The sequence below is a fragment of the Mirounga angustirostris genome, unplaced genomic scaffold, assembly GCF_029215605.1.
Source record: "Mirounga angustirostris isolate CCGP_5_RB_7025 unplaced genomic scaffold, mMirAng1.0.hap1 SCAF_2, whole genome shotgun sequence".
Classification (NCBI taxonomy): Eukaryota; Metazoa; Chordata; class Mammalia; order Carnivora; family Phocidae; genus Mirounga; species Mirounga angustirostris.
Window position 1 is genome coordinate 1639976 of NW_026991710.1, and position 22919 is coordinate 1662894.

A 22919-nucleotide genomic window follows, 5' to 3' on the forward strand; every position below is an offset into this window, starting at 1 on the left:
TCCCCCTCTCTGCCCGGAGTCTGACGGCTTAACCTGTGTGGTTGTGCGCGTGAGTTTGGTTGAAGGGGCCAGGATGCTTGAGCCCCTGGGAAATGGCCTATCTCCTGACTTATCTCCAGCAAACCTCACTGCGGCCATAGCGGGGAGGGGGCCCATGGGGATGCAGGAACTGTCCCCTACCCCCATTCTGCTGATGAGGCCAGGAGTCCTCAAAGAGGTAAAGTAACCAGCCCCAAAAGCCTTCACCCAAAGCTAAGTCTGCATGATTTTAGAGCGCCACCCAGCCTTCTCCAGCAACACCAAAGGAACATGACTGGAGACAGTGGGCATGAGCCCAGACAAGGACACACTCATTTTCTTGGTTCCTCTGGATCCAGCGCCAGGCTGGAGAGGGCATGACCTTGTGGACAGGCTGACCCAGCGAAAGCATGCTGTGGAAATGCAGATTCATGACTGAAGCACAAGGTGTGCAGCTCCAGAGAGCACATAGTCTGGGCAAGGCCGTGGGGGAGAGGCTGGAAACAGCCAAGTAGGTAGGTGTCCAGGAGAGAGATGCCCCCAAAGCTGACATCCTCCTTGGGTCTGCGGGGGAGATGACACCTCAGAGAGGGAGGCTGAACCTCAGGGCACATTCCAACCAGGAACATGGGCATTTTGAAGTAAGACAACAGACTGAACACAAGCGTTCTCCCCCAGTATTTTGAACAGTGTCAGAAACGCAGGACTTACCCAGGTCAATAGAAAGGAATTTCCTACCTCCCTGTCAAAAAGGCTGGGGGCAGATTAAATTTCATTTAAAGAAACAAATGTGACATTTCTTATATCCTGTGTTACATGTGATTCAAACCCACTTCATTTGATATCAAGGAAATACATTGATGATGACCTGTCCAGAGTCCCTCAGGAGCTCTGAGAGTTTCAAAGGATGAACTATTAACTCCTGTAACTGGCAGTCCAAAGGTGGGGTGGGCTTCAGGACATGCCTGATGCAGGAGTTTGGTCTTCAAGCTGGTAGCAGTTCCAGCCTCACGAAATCGAGGAATAAGGGTCATCTCTCCCTGGTGGCTCTCTCAGGAGGGTTGTCTGTCCTCAAGGCCTTGTGTGAACATCTGCTCCAGTCTCACTGGCCTGAATTGAACAAGCTCTGCGGAGCCAGTTCCTGCAGTGGGGGAAGGTCTTTATCGGTGCCCAAAGCAAGCACCGTGGCAGGAGGAGGGGAGAACAACCCTTCACCTCTCCAACTGGCTTCTCGAGCAGAGGCGGGGAGGTGCTATTGGCAATGATGCTGGTTGGCAGGGCACACCAACGTCCCTAACTGCCCTCTTGGACTGGGCAGCTGCTCAGAGTACCTGGAGCTTCTGCTCCATACCAACCTGAGGGGGAATAGGCCTTGGGCCAGCCCCTGAGGCTGTGGCCTGAGGGCAGGCCTTATGTTCTAGATTGATGGCAAAATGTCTCCAGTATCCAGGTCCCCTGCCTCGTGACCTCCCACTAAGAGGCAGTCTATTTCCCTCAGTCCTTGAATCTGGGCTGACTTGTGTTGGCCAATAGGGGGCAGCAGAAGTGGCTGTGTGCTGGTTCGGAGGCCGGGCCTCATGTGGCCTTGGAGCTCCCTCTTGTTCTCTTGGAACCCTGCCCAGCCCCAATGTGAGCATGTCCAGGGTGGCCCGCTGGGATGAGACACTATATGAGGTCAGCCAGTTGTCCCAGCAGAAGCCATCCTCACTCGTACTACAAACCAGCAGAACCCAACATGTGAGGCCAGCCAGAACCCGAACCCTCTCCCTGCCCCCACTAACTTGTAGAGTCATTAACAATAAATGCCTGTTTGTTCAAAGCACTGAGCTTTGAGGTTTGTTCAGAGGTAGCAGCTAACTGGCCTTCATTTACTGAGGCTTCCCCCTACATGCAAGAGCCTTTTAAAAAAAAAAAAAGTTTTTTTAAATTTATTTTGGGAGGGGGGAGCACCCGGAGCTGGACGTGGGGTTTGATCCCACAACCCTGAGATCATGACCTGAGCTAAAACCGAGAGTCGAACACTTAACACACTGAGCCACCCAGGCACCCCCTTCATGAGCCCTTTGAGAGAGAGTCAAACTGCCCCTGGAAAGAGGGCCAGCCAAGAGAAGCCAGGTCCAGCTCATGCTGAGAAAGCACTCTCTGGACCACCCAGGGAATTGACCTTCTGCTTCAGTGTATTTTCTGCATAAGTGCAGCCAGAAGACCCTCATTGACAGTACCTGAAACTCACTTGGCTAGAGGTTCTTTGCAAATAGTAAAAAGCAGATTCTCCGACCTCATCCACAGAGATTCAGGTTCTGGGGTGATGCCCAGGAATCTACATTAGCTGTATGGCACTTGGAAGCACCAAAGTTCCAGTCTTTTCTCTGAGCTGGAAACATTCAGGGCCAGAGGCATTAGCTGTGAGGGAGCCAGGGATGTTCACACCCCAAGTTCAATGTCAAATGAAGTTCAGAAAGAACTTGAAGGTCACGACCCTGAGATCATGACCTGAGCTGAAATCAAGGGTTGGACGCTCAACTGACTGAGCCACCCAGGCGCCCCTCAACATTACATCTTTAATGTGATGTATTAAAGTTACAAATAGAGAGGCACCTGGGTCGCTCAGCCCATTAAGCATCTGCCTTCAGCTCAGGTCATTTCCCAGGGTCCTGGGATGGAGCCCCGCATGGGGCTCCCTGCTCAGTGGGGAGCCTGCTTCTCCCTCTGCCCCTCCCCCGCTCATGCTTGCCCACCAGCGCGCTCATTCTCTCTCTGAAATAAATAAAATCTTTTTAAAGATTTTATTTATTTGACAGAGAGAGACACAGCGAGAGGGAACACAAGCAGGGGGAGTGGGAAAGGGAGAAGTAGGCTTCCTGCGGAGCAGGGAGCCCATTACACGGCTCGATACCAAGACCTCAGGATCACGACCCGAGTCGAAGGCAGATGCTTAATGACTGAGCCACCCAGGCGCCCCTGAAATAAATAAAATCTTAAGAAAAAATAAAGTTACAAATAGAAAACCCTAGCTTTTCTTTAGGTTGTGAAATTCAAATTATTAATCTTATTTTTTAAATCTATAACTATCGTTTTGATTAGTTGTGTATGCTTCCATTTACAAGCTGAAATTCCCTTTAGCATTTTTTTTGAGATTTATTTTATTTTAGAGAAAGAGGGAGGGAGGGAGAGTGCAAGCACTGGGGGGGGACACAGAGGGAGAGAATCTCAAGCAGACTCCCTGCTGAGCGCAAAGCCAGACACAGGGCTCTATCCCACCACCACTGAGATCATGGCCTGAGCTGAAACCAAGAGGACAATTAACCGACTTCGCCACCCAGGCGGCCCTGCCCTTTAACATTTTAAACTGCATTTATACATGTACAGTCTAAACTTATTTTTTAGCATTTGTTGGCGGTCTTATCAAGTATTTAAGGATTCCCAATTTTGTATTAAAGGTCTAATTTCTCTTAAATTTGTAAATTCTCTTTAATATAACAATTGATGACAAACTAGTATCTTGTACCTTCCAACTTAAAATCACTATCAAAATCAATACTCGGGGCGCCTGGGTGGCTCAGTCGTTAAGCGTCTGCCTTCGGCTCAGGTCATGATCCCAGGGTGCTGGGATCAAGCCCCACATCGGGCTCCCTGCTCTGCGGGAAACCTGCTTCTCCCTCTCCCACTCCCCCTGCTTGTGTTCCCTCTCTCTCTGTGTCTCTCTCTGTCAAATAAATAAATAAAATATTTAAAAAAAAAATCAATACTCAACATGTTTCATGCAGAATCGGATTTATCTGCCATGTCAAATTCTTTTACAATTACATAAGTATCAAACACAAAGACTACTTGTAAACTCAACACAAAAGCACGAATGCTCTCTGGTTTTGATCTGCTTAGTCATTTCCATACATGACTCAATCTTCTGGGTTGAAGAACCCCTCTTAGTAAAAGTCCATCCGAAGCACTTGGAGTGATGTCCTCACTGCCTGAGGGTGTTTGGGGACCAGCCATGATGGCCATGGCCTGGATCTGGGTTCCCTCAGAACAGGAGGGACAAGTTAGGCTTTCTATTGCCAAATCCATGTCCAAGACCAGTTCTGGCAGCTGAACTCTAGGAACCCACCACCTGCTTTTCTCCTGAGGTTCTGAACCTGTGCTGTTCTGGGTGGGGTCCTCCCCACCTTCCCCCTCTGAGGCGGGTACTGGACTGTTATCCCCATATGCCAGGTGAGGGGACCGGTGAGACCTGCTTAAACAGTGGATCTGGGATTCACACTCAGGCAGGCAGGGTCCAGAGTCCGCACGCTCTTAACCCCTGGAGTTATGCCAGATGCCCCAGAGAGCTCCGGGCCTCTGCCCGGGGCCATGACCCGCTTCCCAGGACTAGCCCTGGGCCAGAGTGCTCCCCCAGGGGTTCAGTCCTTCCTTTCCCACACCCACTGCCCTCGGGATAATCCAGACTCAACGTGGTATCGGTCCCTGCACAACATGGCTCTTGCCTCCCCCCAGAGCCACCGCTCCCCAGCTCTGCTCCTCGCACAGCGGGCAGCCTGCAGTCTCCTGGACATGCCAGCCTGTCTCTCCCCACCCAGGCTCCCTCTTCGGAGCTCGCTCTCCTCCTTTCTAGTCCTTTCGGTTCCCAGCTCCGAAGTCGTTTCCTCCGGAGAGCCCTCCCAGGGACTCTGGTTGAGTGCCTCCTCCGGGTCCCGCGAACGGGCGAGGCTGGACTTCCGTCCTGTCTTCACCGCCGGCCTGGGAAGCAGTCCGGGATCCCTGGGACCGGAAGCCCCGCCCAGGGCCTGGCACGTCGTGTCGCGAGCGCCCTGGAGTTGGTGCAGATTCCGTTCCGGGTTCTGGCCGGCAGTAGAGACCCCGGGGCCATTGCTCACAAAGGCCGCGCTAACAGGAAAGAGAACTTAGGCCCGGAGAAGGCCGCGAGCGGGCCCCGGAAAGGCTGCCCTGAACTAACATCCAGCTCCGCGCCGTCGCCGGCGGTGCGTGGCCAGGATCAGAGCGCCGGGAGCCCGCGGCGGCAGTCGCCCAGTAAACCACAACTCCCGAGAGGCCCTGCGCACCGAGGGGCGCAGACCCCGACTCTCGCGGGAAGGCGGGAGCGCGAGCTCGCGGGCGTGGGCGGGGCCGGAAAGAGGCGCATTTCAAAGCGGTAATAGATGGTTTTCTTATCCAATAGGATTGGAAAACATACCTCCTGGACCGGTAGACCGCGGGAGTCGAGGGACGACGGCCAATGGGAGTGCGCGGGGGGTGGAGCCCAGGCCTCAGGAGCGGAAGTGGTAGCTGTTGAGGCGGCGGCGTCTTGCTTGAGGGTTACTCCTCCGTGGCTTCCGGGGGTGCTTCCTCGCCCGAGTGCGTCGGCGGCGGCTCCTGCCGCACCAGTCCCGCTCCCGGTAAGTCAGGCTTCGCGGAGAGCGAGCGGCCAGCCAGGGCCGGGCGGAGGCGGGATTCGGACGGCTTCGAGGCCTGCGGAGGCCCGCGGCGCGGCGGCCCGCCGTGGCGCGGCCAAGCCAGCGCGGGCCGGACGCCCGGCCGGGCCTCCCGCGGGCCCGCGGGCCCGCTCGCCCGCCACGCCCCGTGGTCCGCGTGGCCGCCCGCGCCCGGCTTGGCGCGGGGAACGGGCTTGCGAGCGCCTCGCCAGGGGCCTGGGCTGCCCCGGCGGCTGCGGCCGCGGCCGCGGCGCTCGGTTGTAGCGAAGGCAGCGAAGCCGGGGCTGGGGAGCGGGGTGGACGCGCCAAGGTCACTCCGGGAGTCGGGCAGGGCGGCCTGGGGCGCGGGCCTGTGCGGGCCGCTCGGCGGAGGCCCCGGCCAGGTTTTTGTTCCCCTCTGACGCCGCCTCCTTTGTGCGCTCGCGCCGCCGCCCAGCCATCGCTGGCCTGCGCGTCCGCCCGGGCCTCGTGGCGGAGCCTCCTGGGCTGGCGGCACCGGGGGCGGCGGGGGCCGGCCGGGGGAGCGCCCACCCGGGGCTGGGCTTAGGGAGTCCTCAGTTTCCGGTCGTTGCGGGGGGCGCTGGAGCGCTGAGGCCTGCGGCCGGCCCCGCCCCTCGGGCGCCCGCAGAGTCTGAAGAGTGAGCGGGGTCTCGGGGAGGCTAGAGGCCCGACACGGAGTGCTCGGCGAACGCCGCTGTCCGCCCTTTGACCGGTCCAGGGAGAAGGGGGAAGTTTCGGAGCCTGGACTTGCCGCGGTAGCCGTTTTTGTGGGGTTTTGGCTTTTGCTTATCCTTGTCCGTGCCCATCGACGTTCACAGTCACACCTCCGTTCTGCTTCTGCGTCAGGGTCTCGGAGCCAGACCCAGGGTCTGAGCTCCGCAGTCCTGCGCTCAGCCGGGGCTGCCTAAGTGGTTGGGGAGACTGAGGCGGTGGCCCAAGGTCAGGAAGCCATCTAACTGGTTGACGGCAGAGCTAGCCTGGAACCTCGCTTTTCCTGTGGCTGCAGGACTAGGCCTTTAAGTTCAGCGACCAGGAGTTTGGGGACCACTGGCGATGAAGGACAGAGACGTTGAAGGGAATCGCTTTGTGTGACTGGTGGTGTGTTGTTTTTTTTAACGGGTGGGGAGACATACTGGGTTCACTTTTGTCTGAGCTGCCGGTGAAATGGGAACATTCAAGTAGAAAGACGTGGTGTTGCTGGTTTTTGTATTGCCTGAGCTTGAGCTTCTAACTCAGGCTTAAAAATCTTACGTTAATACAGTGTTTATCAATCTTCTTTTTTTTTTTTTTAAGATGAATTCCCCCACCTCTTTGAGTTTTCTTAATTGCCCTCTCCATGAAATGTTACTGCTTCTTACATACCGTAGGTCTTTTTATGTACCGTATGTGTATCTATGCTTTGTACATAAAAAGAATGAGATGTTTTTTCATCCCCTTTGAGAATGCGTACTTTAAAAATTCTAAGTACATTTTGAGGTCTTCTGTGTGCCAAGCTTTCTGCTTGGGGTAGAGCCGTGAGCAGAACAGGCAGGGTACAACTCCTCGTTTAACTGAGGAGCGAGGGTGGAGGGAATGAGAGAAATTCCTTGGGGTTGAAATACATACTGTGGGAGAGACGGGACTGGAGAGGTAAGCAGGAACCGGATGGAAAAAGGTCTTTGCTGTGCCCCAAGTTAATGAATTCAGAATTTACGTTAAGACCACGTGGGAAAAACCACAAATGAAGTTCTAAGCAAGGAAGTAACATGGTTAGGTTTGCATTTTAGAAAAATCACCGTACTGTGAGGATGGCTTAGAAAGATGCGCGAGACTAGTGGCCTCTGGACCAGTTAGGAAGAGAGAAGTGTGACTTGGACCACGGTGGGGACTGGGGACCAAACTCGGGGCAGTGATTGCCAGTCGTGGCAGTTCTCCATTGGCATTTTACTTAAAAGGCTGTTGAAAAGTTCATGTCCAGTAGTTTATACCCCCACCAGTTTCTGGAAAAGATTTGAGGTGCTACTGAATGCAAATGCGTGCAGAAGGTAATTGGTTTTATGCTGTATAAACATGGCTTTGTGTGTTCTTTGTGTGTAAGTTATCAGTGTCATATTTTGAAATTATTTACCTACATCTTTCTCTGACCTTGGATTAGGTGGCTTCTGTAGATCTGACAGGGCTGACTCTTATTTATTGAGGTGTCATTCACATATATGCTCTTGTAACTTACCTTTCCTAACTAGCTTGTTTCTCAGCAGGGCTTTGGGGGTTGTAGAGCAAGGCATTTTAAGGTTTCCCTCTGAGGAGGAAGGCCCACAGCTCAGGCAGTACTGCATCCCAAGGTCAGAGTTCAAGTGTGAGAAAGGCCCTGAGGTTGGATTGGAGAGTGCTGCTACAGAATTACCTTGGAAGGGTTTTTTTCCCCAGGTATAAATAAGGGTTGTCAAGTTTATTATTCATGCCAACACCGAGCAGTGTAGGAAAGGCCTGAAAATGTTTCAAAATAAGTATTATCAGTAGCTTCCTTGTGTAAAATGAAATTATGACCCTAAGGCTTTCCTGGAGTAATGTCTACACCCAACATGGGGCTCAAACTCACAACACCGAGATCTCTTCTAGCCATTATGTCTGTGGAGATGAGATGTTCTTTCCTTTTCTCCTATGGTGATGGTCTGTTTTTAAATCTTCCTTTGTTTCCTGATGGTGATTATATTTTTACTTGCAATGTTAAGGTTCCATATCCCCTTTTCATCCTTTTTTTCACCTCAAAAATACTCTGCCATCTCTGTCAAGCATCTAATGAGTTTGATGGTTTAGTTTCTTTTTTTAAGATTTTATTAATTATTTAAAGATTTTCTTTATTAGAGAGAGAGCATGGGGGGGCGGCAGAGGGAGAAGCAGACTCCCCGCCGAGTAGGGAGCCCGACATGGGGCTCCATCCCAGGACCCTGGGATCATGACCTGAGACAAAAGCAGATGCTTCACTGACTGAACCACCCAGGTGCACCTTGATAGTTTAATTTCAGTGGAAGAAAGTCATGATTTATGTAGTCAGCCTGTTTGTGCTAAGAGAAGGGGACACGGCGGTAAGTATTGGACTTGAAGTCAGGTTGACCATGTTGAGTACAGGAGAAGAAACGGTTAGATTAGGACCAGGAGGAGCAGGAGAAAGGGAGGTAGGTCTTGAAGGATGAACAGGAGTTTCCCAAAGTGGGAGGGGGTATGGGACCCTTGAAGGCAAGGGGACAGTGTGGATCAGATTATGGCCCTGCTATTAGGAAGAGCCTGCAGCAGGTGACTGAAGGCCAGGGTACCAGAGTAAAGTACAGTCAGTTCTGCTTTAAACACTTGTTTGGAAGCATGATTTGTTCCAATGGGATTGATAGACTAGGAACAGTTTGAACAGGGATTTTGAGTTTGCTGTGCATAATTTCATCTATGGGAAATACTAGATGAAAACAAAATAGAACTGAGCTGAATCAAGTCACACTGACTGTAGACAGTACACACCTCATACATCTACCAGCTTTCTCAGTGACTGTCTGTATTATGAGCCACACCCATACACATCTTCTGTTTAAAAAAATTCTCCCTGATTCCCAGTAACTCAGAAGCTGCAACCCTTGTAAAGTATTTGTGCATCTCCTGACCATTTAACACGCGCAGAGGTGTGCTTCTGTTCTCTTAGATTCTTGACTTGTGTGTGTGTGACACTGACAAAGGTTTTTAGCACCGTTCGCCTGATTTCATTGTTTTCCCGTAAGTCCTGTGGTGTTTTGTATTGTGTGGTATATTTTAGGAATACACATGTCTGTAACTTCAGATGAGGCCAGAAAGGGTAGCATTGGGTTAGGGAAGGGAGGTCATTCTGTGAAGGAGATGGATGTGATCGTTTGGGAACATCTGCACTCTTCTTGGACCTTTTGGAGCCTGGTAATTTTTAAGCTACCGTGTGAAGCCTTTTAACTTCCCCTGGCTCCTTTTCCATCTCTATTAGAGCATTACCTTCATAGTCGGGAGCTTGCTGTACTTTATGAAGCACCCCAGCTGCCACCGGCTATGCAAATGAGGGCGCTCCCACAGTGGGGCACTGCTCAGCTGCTCCCTGCTGTAGGTACAGGCCATAGAATCATATTTGTAAGCTTCTGACCACCTCCCCCCCACCACCTTCGGGGGCTGTGCCTTGGTCATTTTTAGTAGTTCTAGATTGATTCCACACACACCCCTTATTAGGTTCATGATTCAGTACAAGCATCTAAGCCTCCTAGCTGGCTTTTTCTGGCAGGCTTTGTGTTCAGGCACCATCCACACAGACCCAGCATGCCTGCCCCCTCTGAGTGTCATGGGTAGAGTGACCTTGGTCCCAGGGAAGAGTGGAAAGTTGTTGGTGACCTTGGTCCCAGGGAAGAGTGGAAAGTTGTTGATGGCCTCTGCACCTGAGGTTGATATGCTCCATTGGCCTCTGGTATCTTTTCAACCTCTGGAAGGATAGATCCTTAGGTTTCCTTTGTGATACACCCTTGCTCCTGGCCTCCAGAAATTGCCTTGTTTGTATCACCAGGCCACCGGGGCTGAAAGAAAATTAGGTTAGCGGTCAGAGAGGTGGAGAGAGCCACTCAGTTTCACTTCCCGGCTGTCCCCTTCTACAAAGGAGTTGGTTGGATTTAGTATCTTTTGATATCTTCCCAGTTGTTTCTTTCTCCCCACCCCCCCATCCATATGTTTATTTTTTTTTTTAATTTAAATTCAATTGATTAACATATAATGTTTTAATTGGCTTTAGAGGTAGAGGTCAGTGATTCATTAGTCTTATATAACACTCAGTGCTCATTACATCACATGCCCTCCTTAATGTCTGTCACCTAGTTATCCCATCCCCCCACTCCTCTCCCCTCTGGCAACCCTCAGTTTGTTTCCTGTGATTAAGAGTCTCTTATGGTTTGGACACCTGGGTGGCTCAGTTGGTTAAGCCACTGCCTTTGGCTCAGGTCATGATCCTGGAGTCCCGGGATCGAGCGCCACATCGGGCTCCCAGCTTGGTGAGGAGTCTGCTTCTCCCTCTTACCCTCCCCCCTCTTAAGCTCTCTCTCTCATTCTCTCTCTAATAAATAAATAAAATCTTTAAAAAAAAAAAGTCTCTTATGGTTTGTCTCCCTCTCTGGTTTCATCTCATTTTATTTTTTACTCTCTTCCCCTGTGATCCTCAGTTTTGTTTCAAATTTCTACATATTTGTGAGATCATATGATAATTGTCTTGCTCTGATTGACTTATTTCACTTAGCATAATATTCTCTAGTTTCATCCACGTCATTGCAAAAAGATTTCATTTTTTTTTTGATGGCTGAGTAATATTCCATTGTGTATATATACACCACATCTTCTTTATCCATTCATCTGTCGATGGACATCTGGGCTCTTTCCATAGTTGGGCTATTGTGAACTTTGCTACTATACACATTGGGGTGCAGGTGCCCCATTCAGATCTTTGGGGTAAATACCCAGTAGTGCAATTGCTGGGTCGTAGGGTAGCTCTATCTTCAACTTTTTGAGGAACCTCCATACTGTTTTCCAGAGTGGCTGCACCAGCTTGCATTCCCACCAACAGTGTGAGAGGGTTCCTCTTTCTCCACATCCTCACCAACGTCTGTCGTTTCCGGACTTGTTAATTTTAGCCATTCTCACTGGTATGAGGTGGTATCTCATTGTGGTTTTGATTTGTATTTCCCTGATGCCGAGTTCTGTTGAGCATTTTTTCATGTGTCTGTTGGCCATTTGTCTGTTGTCTTTGGAGAAATGTCTGTTCATGTCTTCTGTGCATTCGTTTCTTAATTGGATTGTTTGTTCTTTGGGTGTTGAGTTTGTTAAGTTCTTTATAGATTTTGGATACTAGCCCTCTATCTGATAAATCATTTGCAAATATCTTTTTTTTTTTTAATGTTTTATTTATTTATTCATGAGAGTCAGAGAGAGAGAGAGGCAGAGGCAGAGGGAGAAGCAGGCTCCCCGCCTAGCAGGGAGCCTGGTGTGGGACTCAATCCCAGGACCCTGGGATCATGACCTGAGCTGAAGGCAGACGCTTAACCATCTGAGCCATCCAGGTGCCCGCAAATATCTTCTTCCATTCCGTTGGTTGTCTTTTCGTTTTCTTGACTGTTTCCTTTGCTGTGCAAGAGTTTTTTATCTTGAGATAAGATCCTCCAAATCAGTTAGTGATATAACTGCATCAGACATGGCTGTTAGAGAAATAAGGTGTCCCCACTCCCAGGGGTTTCATCGACAAAAGGGTCAACCTAATGTTTGGAGGGAGTTCCTCATAATCCTGCACATGAAACTATAGAGAAATTCATAAGAATGGCTTCTTTGAGAAGAGAAGGAGCCAGGATCTGCTTTGGCTGTGTTTGAGTCATAGGTGTGTCCCGGAGATCCCAGAGCATGGATGGGAGAGACTGAGGATCCTGCTATAGGTGAATTCCTTACAGATGTTTCTGGGGCTGTGTCCACTACAGAGCATTTCTGAGTAATTGACTAAACCCTGTCTATTTAAAGTGTCTCGGGCGCCTGGGTGGCTCAGTCGTTAAGCGTCTGCCTTCGGCTCAGGTCATGATCCCAGGATCCTGGAATCGAGTCCCACATTGGGCTCCCTGCTCGGCAGGAAGCCTGCTTCTCCCTCTCCCAGTTCCCCTGCTTGTGTTCCTGCTCTCGCTATTCTGTCAAATAAATAAAATCTTAAAAAAAAAAAATAATAAAAAAATAAAGTGTCTCCCAGCTGGGGGGGGGGGGTGGTGCATCTGGGTGGCTCAGTCGGTTAAGTGTCCGACTCTAGATTTCTGCTCAGATCGTGATTTCAGGGTGGTGAGATGGAGCCTGGTGTTGGGCTCCGTGCTCAGTGGGGAATCTGCTTAAGATTCCCTCTCTCCTTCTCCCTCTGCCCTCTCATCATGCGTACTCTTGCTCTCTCTCTAAAATAAATAAATCTTAAAAATAAAAAGCTTGGGAGGGGTGTCTGGCTGGCTTAGTTCTAGTTAGTAGAAAATGTGACTCTTGATCTCAGGGTCATGAGTTCAAGCCCCACACCTGGGAGTAGAGCTTACTTTAAAAAAAAAAAAAAAAGCTTTGAAGTGAAAGTTTACTGGCAACTTTAGTGCTCCTGCTCACTTCCCCGGGAGGGCAGGCTGTACTGGGCACTGATACATTGCCAACAGCCTTGGGTATTTTTGACATTCTTTACAAAAGTAGTTGGGCGGGGGCTCCTGGGTGGCTCAGTCGGTTAAGCATCTGCGTTTGGCTCAGGTCATGATCTCAGGGTCCTGGGATGAAGCAGCGTAGTCTGGTGGCAGTGGGCTCCCTACTGAGCAGGGAGTTGGCTTCTACCTCTCCCTCTGCCCCTCCCCCTGTCTCTCAAATAAATAGTCTCTCTCTCAAATAGTCTTTTTTTTAAAAAAAAAAATGGTAGTTGGGCAATACACAACAACAGTCTTTAATATATTCTTGCTTTTTAACACATGTTCTGTAATTTTACTTTTGAAATACCATTTAGGGAAGTACTTAAAATAACATGGCAATGATTGTGTTTAGGGTTTTAAAAGGGGAGATGTGGGGTAGACAATTGGTACTAGCCAGTACCTGATAAATTGGCATTTCCCTGATGAAATTTTTTTTTTTTAAGATTTTATTTATTTATTTGACAGAGAGACACAGCGAGAGAGGAACACAAGGAAGGGGGAGCGGGAGAGGGAGAAGCAGGCTCCCCACTGAGCAGGGAGCCCGATGTGGGGCTCCATCCCAGGACCCTGAGGTCATGACCTGAGCCGAAGGCAGACGCTTAACGACTGAGCCACCCAGGTGCCCCTCCCTGATGAAATTTTGTAGGATTTATGCTTCTATCTGCTTCAACCACGCTGGCATAGAGAGGTTGCCTTGGCTAGCTCATTCATACTCACAGGAGACTGCACATGTGTCTCATGGTGGCTATTTATGAGTTAATAGTGAGAACTGCCTTGTAATTGGCACACGTAATGAGTGACCTGATGTGTCTGCACATCATCTTTCCATAGAAAAATGCACAAAGAGGGGTGCCTGGGTGGCTCAGTCGGTTGGGTGTCTGCCTTCGGCTCAGGTCATGATCTCAGGGTGCTGGGATCAAGCCTCCATCAGGCTCCCTGCTCAGCGGGGAGTCTGCTTCTCCCTCTGCCCCTCCCCTGCTCGTGCTTGCATGCTGAAAGAGAAAGAAAAGCGCAGGGAGCCGCCTAAGAATTGAGATTGCTTGGCCATTGTGGAACCGTGTGGAAAGTCAGGTCTCAGGTGTCTGTGGGTAATTGTGTCAGCCTTGGCTGCCCTGCATGGTGTGAGGGAGGGTTTCACGCGCCCCGGCTGGACAGAGCTGCTCCTCCTAGATTTCCCTTGGGCCCCCTGCAGACAGTCACTTTCCTCTGTCTCTGGAGCACCCCTGCCACCCCTTTTCTGCTGACTCTTCCATTTTTGGCTGTGGGAGAACCAGCTCCAGGCCCACACTTCCTGCTTCCTGCCTGCCCAGCAGTTTTTAGCCATTGTGTCTGAAGACATGCACCACATACGTGATGACATGTCACTTCTGCTAGAGTGGGGGTCATCCTCTGTAGTGTCTGTGATGACTTCATGGGAAAAACCCCATCTCTCACGGGACAGAATGATTGAGTGGACCGTTCAGTCTGCAGTGGCCTCTTAGCCCCTCCCCCCCGCAAGCGCTCTGCCATTGCCCGCTCCGAGCCACACAGCTTTCTGCTTGCCTGGGGTTCTCTTGGTCACCCGACTTCCTCTTGGTCTGCATTCCGACTTGTTCCGCCTCCCATCGGCCCTCAGAGCACACGGGACAGGATCTCTAAACACAGATCTCTGAAACCCTTGGGTGTCCTGCCCTTGAGGTGTGGGTTAGGAGGTGAGTTATGATCCAGCCGTTCATCTTTGCTGTCTTCTGTTCTCTCACGCCACCCACACAGTCTTCAGCTAGGGCAGCTTCTCTCGTTCTGCACACCCCACTCCCACCCAGTTTGCTTGTTTCGTTTCGTTTCGTTTCTTTTTTTTTTTTTTAAGATTTTTTTATTTGTCAGGGAGAGAGAGCACATGCACACAAGCAGGGGGAGAAGCAGGCTCCCCGCTGAGCAGGGAGCCCGATATGGGGCTTGATCCCAGGACCCCAGGACCATGACCTGAGCCGAAGGCAGACGCTTCACCGACTGAGCCACCCAGGTGCCCCCCAGCTGGTTTGTTTCTTGAGTAACTCCTATCACTTTGGGCCTGCACTTGTTAGATCACCAGTGACTGGCTTCCTGTGGTCGCCTCACTGGCCTCATTCTATCTCCCCGGCCTGTTGACTGCTGCTTCCTCCTTGACACGCCGGCTTGGTCTAAGTGATGCCTCCAGGTTCTCGCAAAGCTTTGTTTCTGACTTTTTATTCTTTTTATAGGCTCTTCTTGTGCTACCTGACTCCCCAGATTTAAACACAGATTCTAAAACCTCTATCTCTACTCCAGTTCTCTCTCCTAAATGTTGCAGCTGCCTTTAGGTATCTCATAGCGAGCATTTCTAAAACTAAAACTGTCTGCCCTCAACACCTATCTCCTTTCTCCCTTCCCTGATCAGTTTTACGGCGTCTCTCCTGCTCTGTGACTAGCTAGCTACCTTGGTGTGAATTGTCCTTACCTTCCTGTCAGGGGTTTAGGAATTCTTGGCCTCTAGCCTTTGTGGCCATTCCCAGTGCCATGCTCTACCCCGGGTCTTTTCTTTGTTGCAGGGACACCATTCACCACCCCCACTGTCACCTCCCGAGTCATTGATTCCCTTGGTAAACATGAGTGCTTGTGAGCAGCATTAACTAGGTACAAAGTAGACTGTGCCCTGCCCTCACAGCACTTAGGGCGCCCTGAATGACTACAGGGTTTGCCTTGGAAACTAAAGGATCAGGGGTGCCATCTGCTGAGATGGAGTGATAGTATTGTTGGAAGGACTTTCTTCCTGGACAAAGTAAATTTGAAAACCTGGAAAACATCCATTTTCCAAATTGTTTCTATAATAATACATCTGATTCTGGCATGGTATTTATTTAATAGTGTGGGTTCTGCTGTCACACTGTCCTGGTTTAAATCCAGGCCACTGTTTAATAGTCGTGGACTTTGGGCAGGTTACTTAACGGTCATCCTTAGCTCTCTTGCATGTAAAATGGTAACCTTAGGTGCCTGGGTGGCTCAGTCGGTTAAGTGTCTGACTCTTGTTTGTGTTTAGGTCATGATCTCAGGGTTGTGAGGTCGATCCCCACGTTGGGCTCTTGCTCAGCATGGAGTTTGCTTGCGATTCTCTCCTTCTCCCTCTGCCCCTCATGCTTGTGTGCGTGTGCGCATGGGCACCCACGCTCTCAGATCTTTAAAAATAATAAATAAATGGTAACCTTAATAATACCTTCCCACTTCTTGGGCGATGGGACTGTTAAATGAACTATGTTGGAAAGCAGTGTTTTGCACATAGTACAAGGAACGTCTGGGCTTCAGCTTTGGTCAGCCTTATTATTAATCCGGTGGCCTCTATCCCCTGCAATATCAGGAACACTGTAGTCTGTGAAGGCTTCCTTTCCTGCAACCCACACTGGTCTGCTGGGAATGCCCTCTGCTTCCCACCTCATTCTCTGGTGACATCCAGCCCCTTGGTAGATTTCCCTAAGGCCAGCCTTCCAACTTCCTGTGCCCTCTGACCACTAACTCTTACTATGCCCAGACGAAGCAAACAGATTTGGAACGGATTGCTGGACTGGCCTTGGGCATGGAGAGTGAGAACGAGCCAGGGGAGCTCCCGGGTGGTCTTGCTGGGCTGCAGGGCGGCAGGAGGTGGGTTTCAGACAGTAGGGAGGGCGTGCAGGCCAAGGAGTTGGGGTGCCTCTGGGACAGTCATAGGACAGGTCTTAACAACCATGTTTAAAGGCTTAAAAAGTAACCAAGTGGGAGGCAAGAGGCTTATGGCCAGGCCACGGTTGTGCATTACGTTTTTTCCCGTTTTTCAACAGGCGGATCTCCTTCTCTGCCAGTGACGCTTTTATCAAAGATTCTCCTCAATTTTTTTTTTTTTTAAGATTTATTTATTTGACAGAGAAAGAGCACGAGCGTGTGCACAAGAAGGGGGAGAAGCAGCCTCCCTACTGAACAGGGAGCCCGACGGGGGGCTCCATCCCAGGACCCTGGGATCATGACCTGAGCCAAAGGCAGATGCTTAACCAATTGAGCCACCCAGGCGCCCCCGATTCTTCTCAGTTCTAACATACACCATGAGGTAGATAACTTTTCCCCAAAACAGCTACATCATGGGTGTACACCCAAATGTGAATACTTCTTGGGATCAGAAACATTCACAGGTATGTTAGATTCCAGAACGGGTGGTGGTCTTGTGAGTCCTAAGAGGCTGTTCAAAGCAGGTGGGCGGTGTTGGTCCCTGAAGGCCAGTTTCCATGGAAAGCTTACCAGGAACGCGTGTGCCGTTGTGAGTAGGGGCACCTGTGGCCCCGTGGTGTGGGCGTCAGGAGATGTCGTGCTGCATGCCAGCTGCACCTCTGCCCACAGAGTGACACAGTGAAGAGATCATCCCTCGCAGCCGGTCAGGGTCACAGTGGGTAATGAGGTGGCAGAGGAGCAGATGTGGACACATGCAGACCACCAGGTAATAGAGAAAGGCTCAGCTGGCCGGGTAGTCCCTCTAGAGGGGCTTCTCTTGGGGGGAAAAGGCCGGAGGGGGGGATGGATCAGGAAGGCTTCTGAAAAACCTTCTGGCCTCTCCTTGTCCTGTGTTTCCTACACGTAGCTCATACATCTCAGTCCCAACACTGAGCTGTCTGCCAGGGCCAGCCCTCCCTCCCTCCACCAGATTGGGAGCTGATGACTGGGTTTTTTCATGCTGTGTTCGCAGGGCAGGAGCCATACTGATGAGCGAATGAGGTGGGGAGCCGGTCTTTTTCAAGCTGGGTTGGGTGCGGCATTACACAGCACTTTAGGCTTGAGCAGAGGGGCGGAGCTGCGCTATGGGCGGTGTTTTTGGAGGGACTGCAAGGCTGGTGCTGGTGGAATGAGTCAGCGACATCAGCCTGTGGCTATTGAGCCTTTAAAATGTGCAGCACTGTTCCAAGTGCTCTGCCAGCCCCTATAATCCTCACATACCCATTGAGGTAGGTGCTGCTCAGTTTTGTTGTCGAAGAAACAGGGCACAGAGTTTGGTGCTTTGCCCAAGGGCACAAGTAGGGGTTTGGAGGCGCCCGACCCATCCCAGCCGTCAGGCCCTGGAGATGTGCTCTGATTGCTGTGGCCAGCTGTGTGCGTTAGGAAGCTGTGCTGGCAGTAGGGTGGAGGGGGCACTGGGAGGTGGGAGATCTGTTAGGAGCAGGTAGCAGCCGTGGGGATGACTGGGTGGATGGATTTGAGAGTGGTCCTGTCTTTGCTGCCGTCTCAGCACTTCTCAGATAGGCCTCCTTCTGTCCAAGGTCCTTGTCCTAGTCCAGTGGTTCCTGTGGTGGGGCCTCAGGAGCAGCACCATTAGCACTGCCTCAGAACTTGTGAGAAATGCAAAATTTTGAGTCCCATCCCAGACTTGCTGAGTCAGAGACTCTGGTTTCACAAGCCTTCCTAGTGAGGCTGGTGCAGGCTCAAGTTTGAGAACCCCTGTCCTTGTCCAGAGCACTGCTGCCCAGGGTGGGTGACCACAGAGCCTCCTCTTTGCTCTGATTCTCCCTGAGTCCCTCAGCCTTGCCCAGTGCTCAGGGCTTCCCCCGCCAGAAGCCAGCTTTGCCCCTTCGACCCTGATGACACACACGCCGACTCCTGGCTTCTGACTCCATGTTTTTGTTTCTCATTTGCTCCCTTTTCCACTGCATCTCTGACACTGAATTTAGGGTGGGTAGCTTCAGCCTCCCAGTGGAAAGGCCCTGAATGAAATCCTAGGGCCTTTCAGTTCTCTAGCAGGTTCTTCACTTGCTGCTTTCACTGCCCTTCCTGGAACCTCCCACTTAGCTTCCCAATCCAGTTTCTTGGTTCTTTCCCACTCACCTGTTGCCAGTGACAGAAGTCTCAGCTAGGCATGCAGGGTGAATCAGGGCAGGTGACTCTCGTCTCCTCCTCTGCGTTATCAGCTCCTCCAGAGGGCAACAGTGAAGTTGTAGAAAGAGCCAGAGGCCCTGGGCTCTGCTCTGGCCTCAGAAACTCCATGCCCACCTGGTTGCAAGGAGTCTGCGAGGTCATGTGTGGCCGTTTAGATTCTCTTGCCTTTTCCTAGCAGCTGGCACAAGACTCTGGATGCGTTTGAGCCGCCAGAAAGAAGGGCAGGCGGTGGCATAATGGGTCTGATCTCAGGCTTTGGGATCAAGTGACCCAATGCTCTATAAGAGTGCTTGCTTCTCAAGAATATGCAAGCAAGCACATGAGTTACATGCAGTGTTCAGCAAAGTACCAGTAAAGGATCGCACTGAGCTTTCTTGTTGATGATGTAGGTGGGAGCAGTTATCACCTTGATACCCTTGTTTTTCAGGACTTGAAGATACTGGAAATCTACTTGGCTGCAAATTGCTATGCTAGCCAGAGGATGAGTAACCAGCAGATGTGAGAAGTTGAAAACAGTCAACATTCAGCTTCCTTGCCAACCTCTGTACAGGTCCCTTCCTTCTCTGTAGGGTGAAGTCAAAGAGCACAATGAGTACTGTGAGTTTTATCAGCTTGTGAATTTTCTTTTTAAAGATTTTGTTGTTTTATTTATTTGTGAGAGTGTGCCCACGAGGTAGGGGTGGGGGGGCAGAGGGACAAGCAAACTGCACTGAGCAGGGAGCCCAACATGGGGCTCGATACCAGGACCCTGAGATCACAACCTGAGCCAAAGTCAGACGTTTAACTGACTGCACCACCCAGGCGCCCCCTTATGAATTGTATTTTCGAGGCTAAGCAACTACCTTATTTCTTATGGCACATTAATGAGAGTACCGTAAAGGTGCCTCTCAGTAACCCTTGTTCTCGAAGGAAAAGCGTACAGGACTGAGGGCAGCTACACAACTTAGTTGTCTGGAGGAGTCCAGTGTTTTGGGTGGTGTCCTGAAGACAACAGTAATACCTGCGGGTTTGGAAATTTTCTATCCCCAGAGCAGCTGTCCGTGTCCTGGAAATGCTCTGGTTTATTTAATCCTTCACAATCCTTCACAATCCAGTGTTCCATTTTCCCTTCTCTTTCCTTTCCCTGTGTAGTTTTTGGTCCAGTGTGAGCATAGTGGTAATGGTCCTTCGTGAGAGTTTTCTTACACTCAGTGACCAAAGTCGGTAAGTCTGTTCAGAGCATTTATCAGACTGCAGAGGCTGTGCCGTGTTAGCAGATATCCCCTGGAGCCCCTTGAGCTCCAGAGAAGATTGCCTGAAGGTCTCCCTCCCTAGTTTATTCCCTGCTGACCAGATTGCTCATATGATCTAAACTCAAAACAGTTGTTTTCTGAGATACTGGATTCGTATCAGGTGGACCAGCTGGGAAACGACAGCGTCATAGTCTCTCCCCAGGTTCCAGAGGTGCTGTGAGCGTGTGGGCAGGGTGAGACTGAACAGCAGTAGAAATCCTGTAGATTCCACTCCCTGCCCCTGGCTGCACCTCGTCCTGACCACTCCCAGTGCCTAGAGTGCTCAGAGCCCACCGTTGATGTTTGTACACAAAAGGGCCTTTGTTTCCCTGGACCTACCCTTTTAAAAGGCAGGTGACTTCCCACTCTGACTCCTTATCTGCAGATTGTCCCTGCAGCTCACTTGTAGGGAAACATGTCCTGAGCCTGGGCACCTCCCCTCTGAAGCCCACGCCTTGCCCAGGCAGGATCTGGTTAGAGCAGTGTAGCTTATGTGACTGTGAAGAAGTTGGTTAAGCTTCCTCAATGGCGTAAATAACTTACGTGGTCAGTTTGAACTGAAGGCTGTGAACCTCTCCTGCTCGTGCAAAGGGAGACAGCCACGCTGAGAGTAACAGGGCAGCGGAGAGAATCTCTGCCAGTGTTCTAGGGTTTCTGGAGGCTGGCCCTGAGCTAGCAGTCCCCTACCCCTTGCCCTCTGGGGAATGTGGGGGATGCAGGGCTTCAGAGGGGGTGCTGACTCCTGAGATGGTCAACCTGGGAGAGTGAGGGATAGCCTCATAGTGGAGGTGAAATTTGCATAGGTTTCTGAAAGCTGTGTAAGAATTGGCCAAATGAGGAGGGGGAGGAATGGGTAGTCCAGGCACGGAAGGGGTGAGAAAGCTGCCAGGGAAGAGGATTGCTGTGGGGTGTAGGGTAGAGGTGGTGAGCAGGGAGAGCACATGTTGCTGCAGTGCCCATGGTGTCCGAGTCCAGCACCTCGACTTTGGCCAGGGCCCATGGCTGCTGCTTGCCCCCCTCGGTGGGGACCAGAAACCATACAGGTGGCTGTGGTGGGGCATGAAGGGTTCTGTTCAGCAGTATCTCCTGAGAAATATTTGGTCCTTTGCAGAGGAAGGAAAATACGAAGAAACTTCAGAGAGAAACGGGGAAAACTTAAGTAGCCCAGGTCTTCTGGTGGCAGCGAGGGGAGCCAGTAGACACTGGGCCGTAGACTCTGCTGAGGCTAGAGTGGCAGCTCCCTCAACAGACAGATAGCAGCTCCTGGCGGGAGAATTTTGAACAACTGTGGTCGCTTGTCTCTAGGCCCTCCTGGAGATGGTTCATCTGTCCTTAGATTCACAGGAAGTTGCTAAACCCAAATCTTAATTTCTGACACTCCCCAGGCTGCCTTTTGCCACTGAGGCATGGTTGGAATACAGCAGGAGTCAGGCATCTCTCTCTCTTGCCTGGCCAGCACGCTTAGGTCTTGTGCACATCTCACCAACAGTGTCCATCCTTACAGAGTTTCCAGGGACAGAATGCTTAGTAAGGCACGCCAAGGAGTTAGGGTTGTGCTGGCATCCTGTGTCTGTGCTCAGTACTTGGCATACATCGTGCCCTCTCATCCACATGCCAGCTCTGCAAGGCTGGTGTGGTGAGGGTTTGGGCTCCATAGAGGAATCACCACCCCAGCTCACCCAGTTCAGAGCATGGTTGGGCCCAGTGGCAGTGGGAACCAGAAACATAGGGAGCCGGGATTGGCGGGGGCCATGCAGGGTGGGAATAACAAGGTGACAGGGTCAGGTGGGAGGTTGGGTCTCTTTTGAGGAAGGCCATACAGGGCGTGTTCTCACCGTGGGTTTTAGGGCCAGCCTGGTCAGAAGTGCTGGAGCGTGCTGGGAAGCCAGCGCTCAAGGATTGGGGAGACGGCTGGCTCGGGGAGTTTGGACTGCAGATAGCGCCAGCTGAGAGCCTGAGCCTTCCAGAAGGCAGGGTTCCTGGGCAGCCACTGGGAACTTTGGTTCTTTGAGCTCAGGGCCATGATTGTGAGGGTATGAGCTGCACTGACTAGCACCCTAAAGGTTGATGAATTCCCAAAGAAAAAACCCACTTTCCACAGTGGATGGAAATGTGGGAAACTGAGGGTCTTTGGGTTGAAACAACAGAATGGCCTCAGTGAGGCCAAATACAGATCCAAGCAGGGCAGGTCTGCTACTTTTGGTGAAAAGGAGGGGTTTCTGGCCAAGTCCTGACCTGGGTCAGAGGCTTGTATAAAGTTGTGTATCAGGTAATTTTGACCAATAGTTTGATATAACAAAGTTTAGCTTTATAGAGTTCATGTTCACTATATGTTTAGGATTATTTCTCTTTTAAATATTCAGTGTTCTAGAATGTCAAGTTTTGTTTTTGTTACTGTTTTTAGAGAGGGGGGAGGGACAGAGTGAGAGAGGATTTCAAGCAGGCTCCATGCTCAACACAGAGCCCAACGCGGGGCTCCATCTCACAACCCTGAAATCATGACCTGAGCCGTAATCAGGAGTCAGATGCTTAACTGATTATACCACCCAGGTGTCCTAGAATGTTGAGTTTTGAAAGGACCCATTACCTCAGGTTGGCTCACTGGTCTCTTACTCTTTCTACTCTTCAGGTTTTTTATTTATTTGAGAGAGAGAGAGCTTGCGCATGTGCGCACACAAGCTGGGGGGAGGGGGGAGGGAGAAGCAGGCTCCCTGCTGATCAGGGAGCCCCAGGTGGGGCTCAGTCCCAGGACCCTGGGATCATGATCAGAGTCGAAGGCAGACGCTTAACTGACTGAGCCAACCAGGCGCCCCGTGATCTCCCTACTCTTCTTGATGAGTTGAGCCATTCCCATGTTGACCTTTCATTCTTCTTGTTGAAGTTGTATCAGTCAGGGGCTCATGTGACTGTTTCTTTCCCCGATACCCTCAGAGAAAGCGCCGTGGTGGCACAGTAAATTCTAGACAAGCCCAGAAGCGAACTCGGGAAGCAGCCTCCACTCCTGAGATGGCCTTGGAAGCAGAACCCATAGAACTTGTGGAAAGTGGTAAGATCACCAGGAATGCTGTGACCATGGGGTGCTGGCAGGGTGCAGTGTGCATGGGTGAGTCCAGCACTGG

The 22919-nt window shown here is 51.0% G+C and overlaps 1 protein-coding gene across 12 annotated transcripts in view; it reads left to right on the forward strand.

Moving 5' to 3' along the window:
* Positions 1-4875: 4875 nt before the first annotated feature.
* LOC123848764 (E3 ubiquitin-protein ligase RNF4) overlaps positions 4876-22919 on the forward strand; it is a 253677-nt gene continuing 235633 nt past the window's right edge. For 9 of the 12 annotated variants that reach the window (XR_010409238.1, XR_010409236.1, XR_010409237.1 and 6 more), the window contains exons 1-2: positions 4876-5411; positions 22732-22846. Coding sequence is in view for 7 of the 12 variants with exons in the window: in XM_064584153.1 (XP_064440223.1) it covers positions 5175-5411; positions 22732-22846 (352 nt within the window). In the remaining 5 variants the exon portion in view is untranslated. Of the gene's footprint in view, positions 5412-14673; positions 17605-18956; positions 19127-22731; positions 22847-22919 lie in introns of those variants that run through there. The other 3 variants (XM_054509039.2, XM_064584165.1, XM_064584155.1) reach the window with 2 other exon arrangements.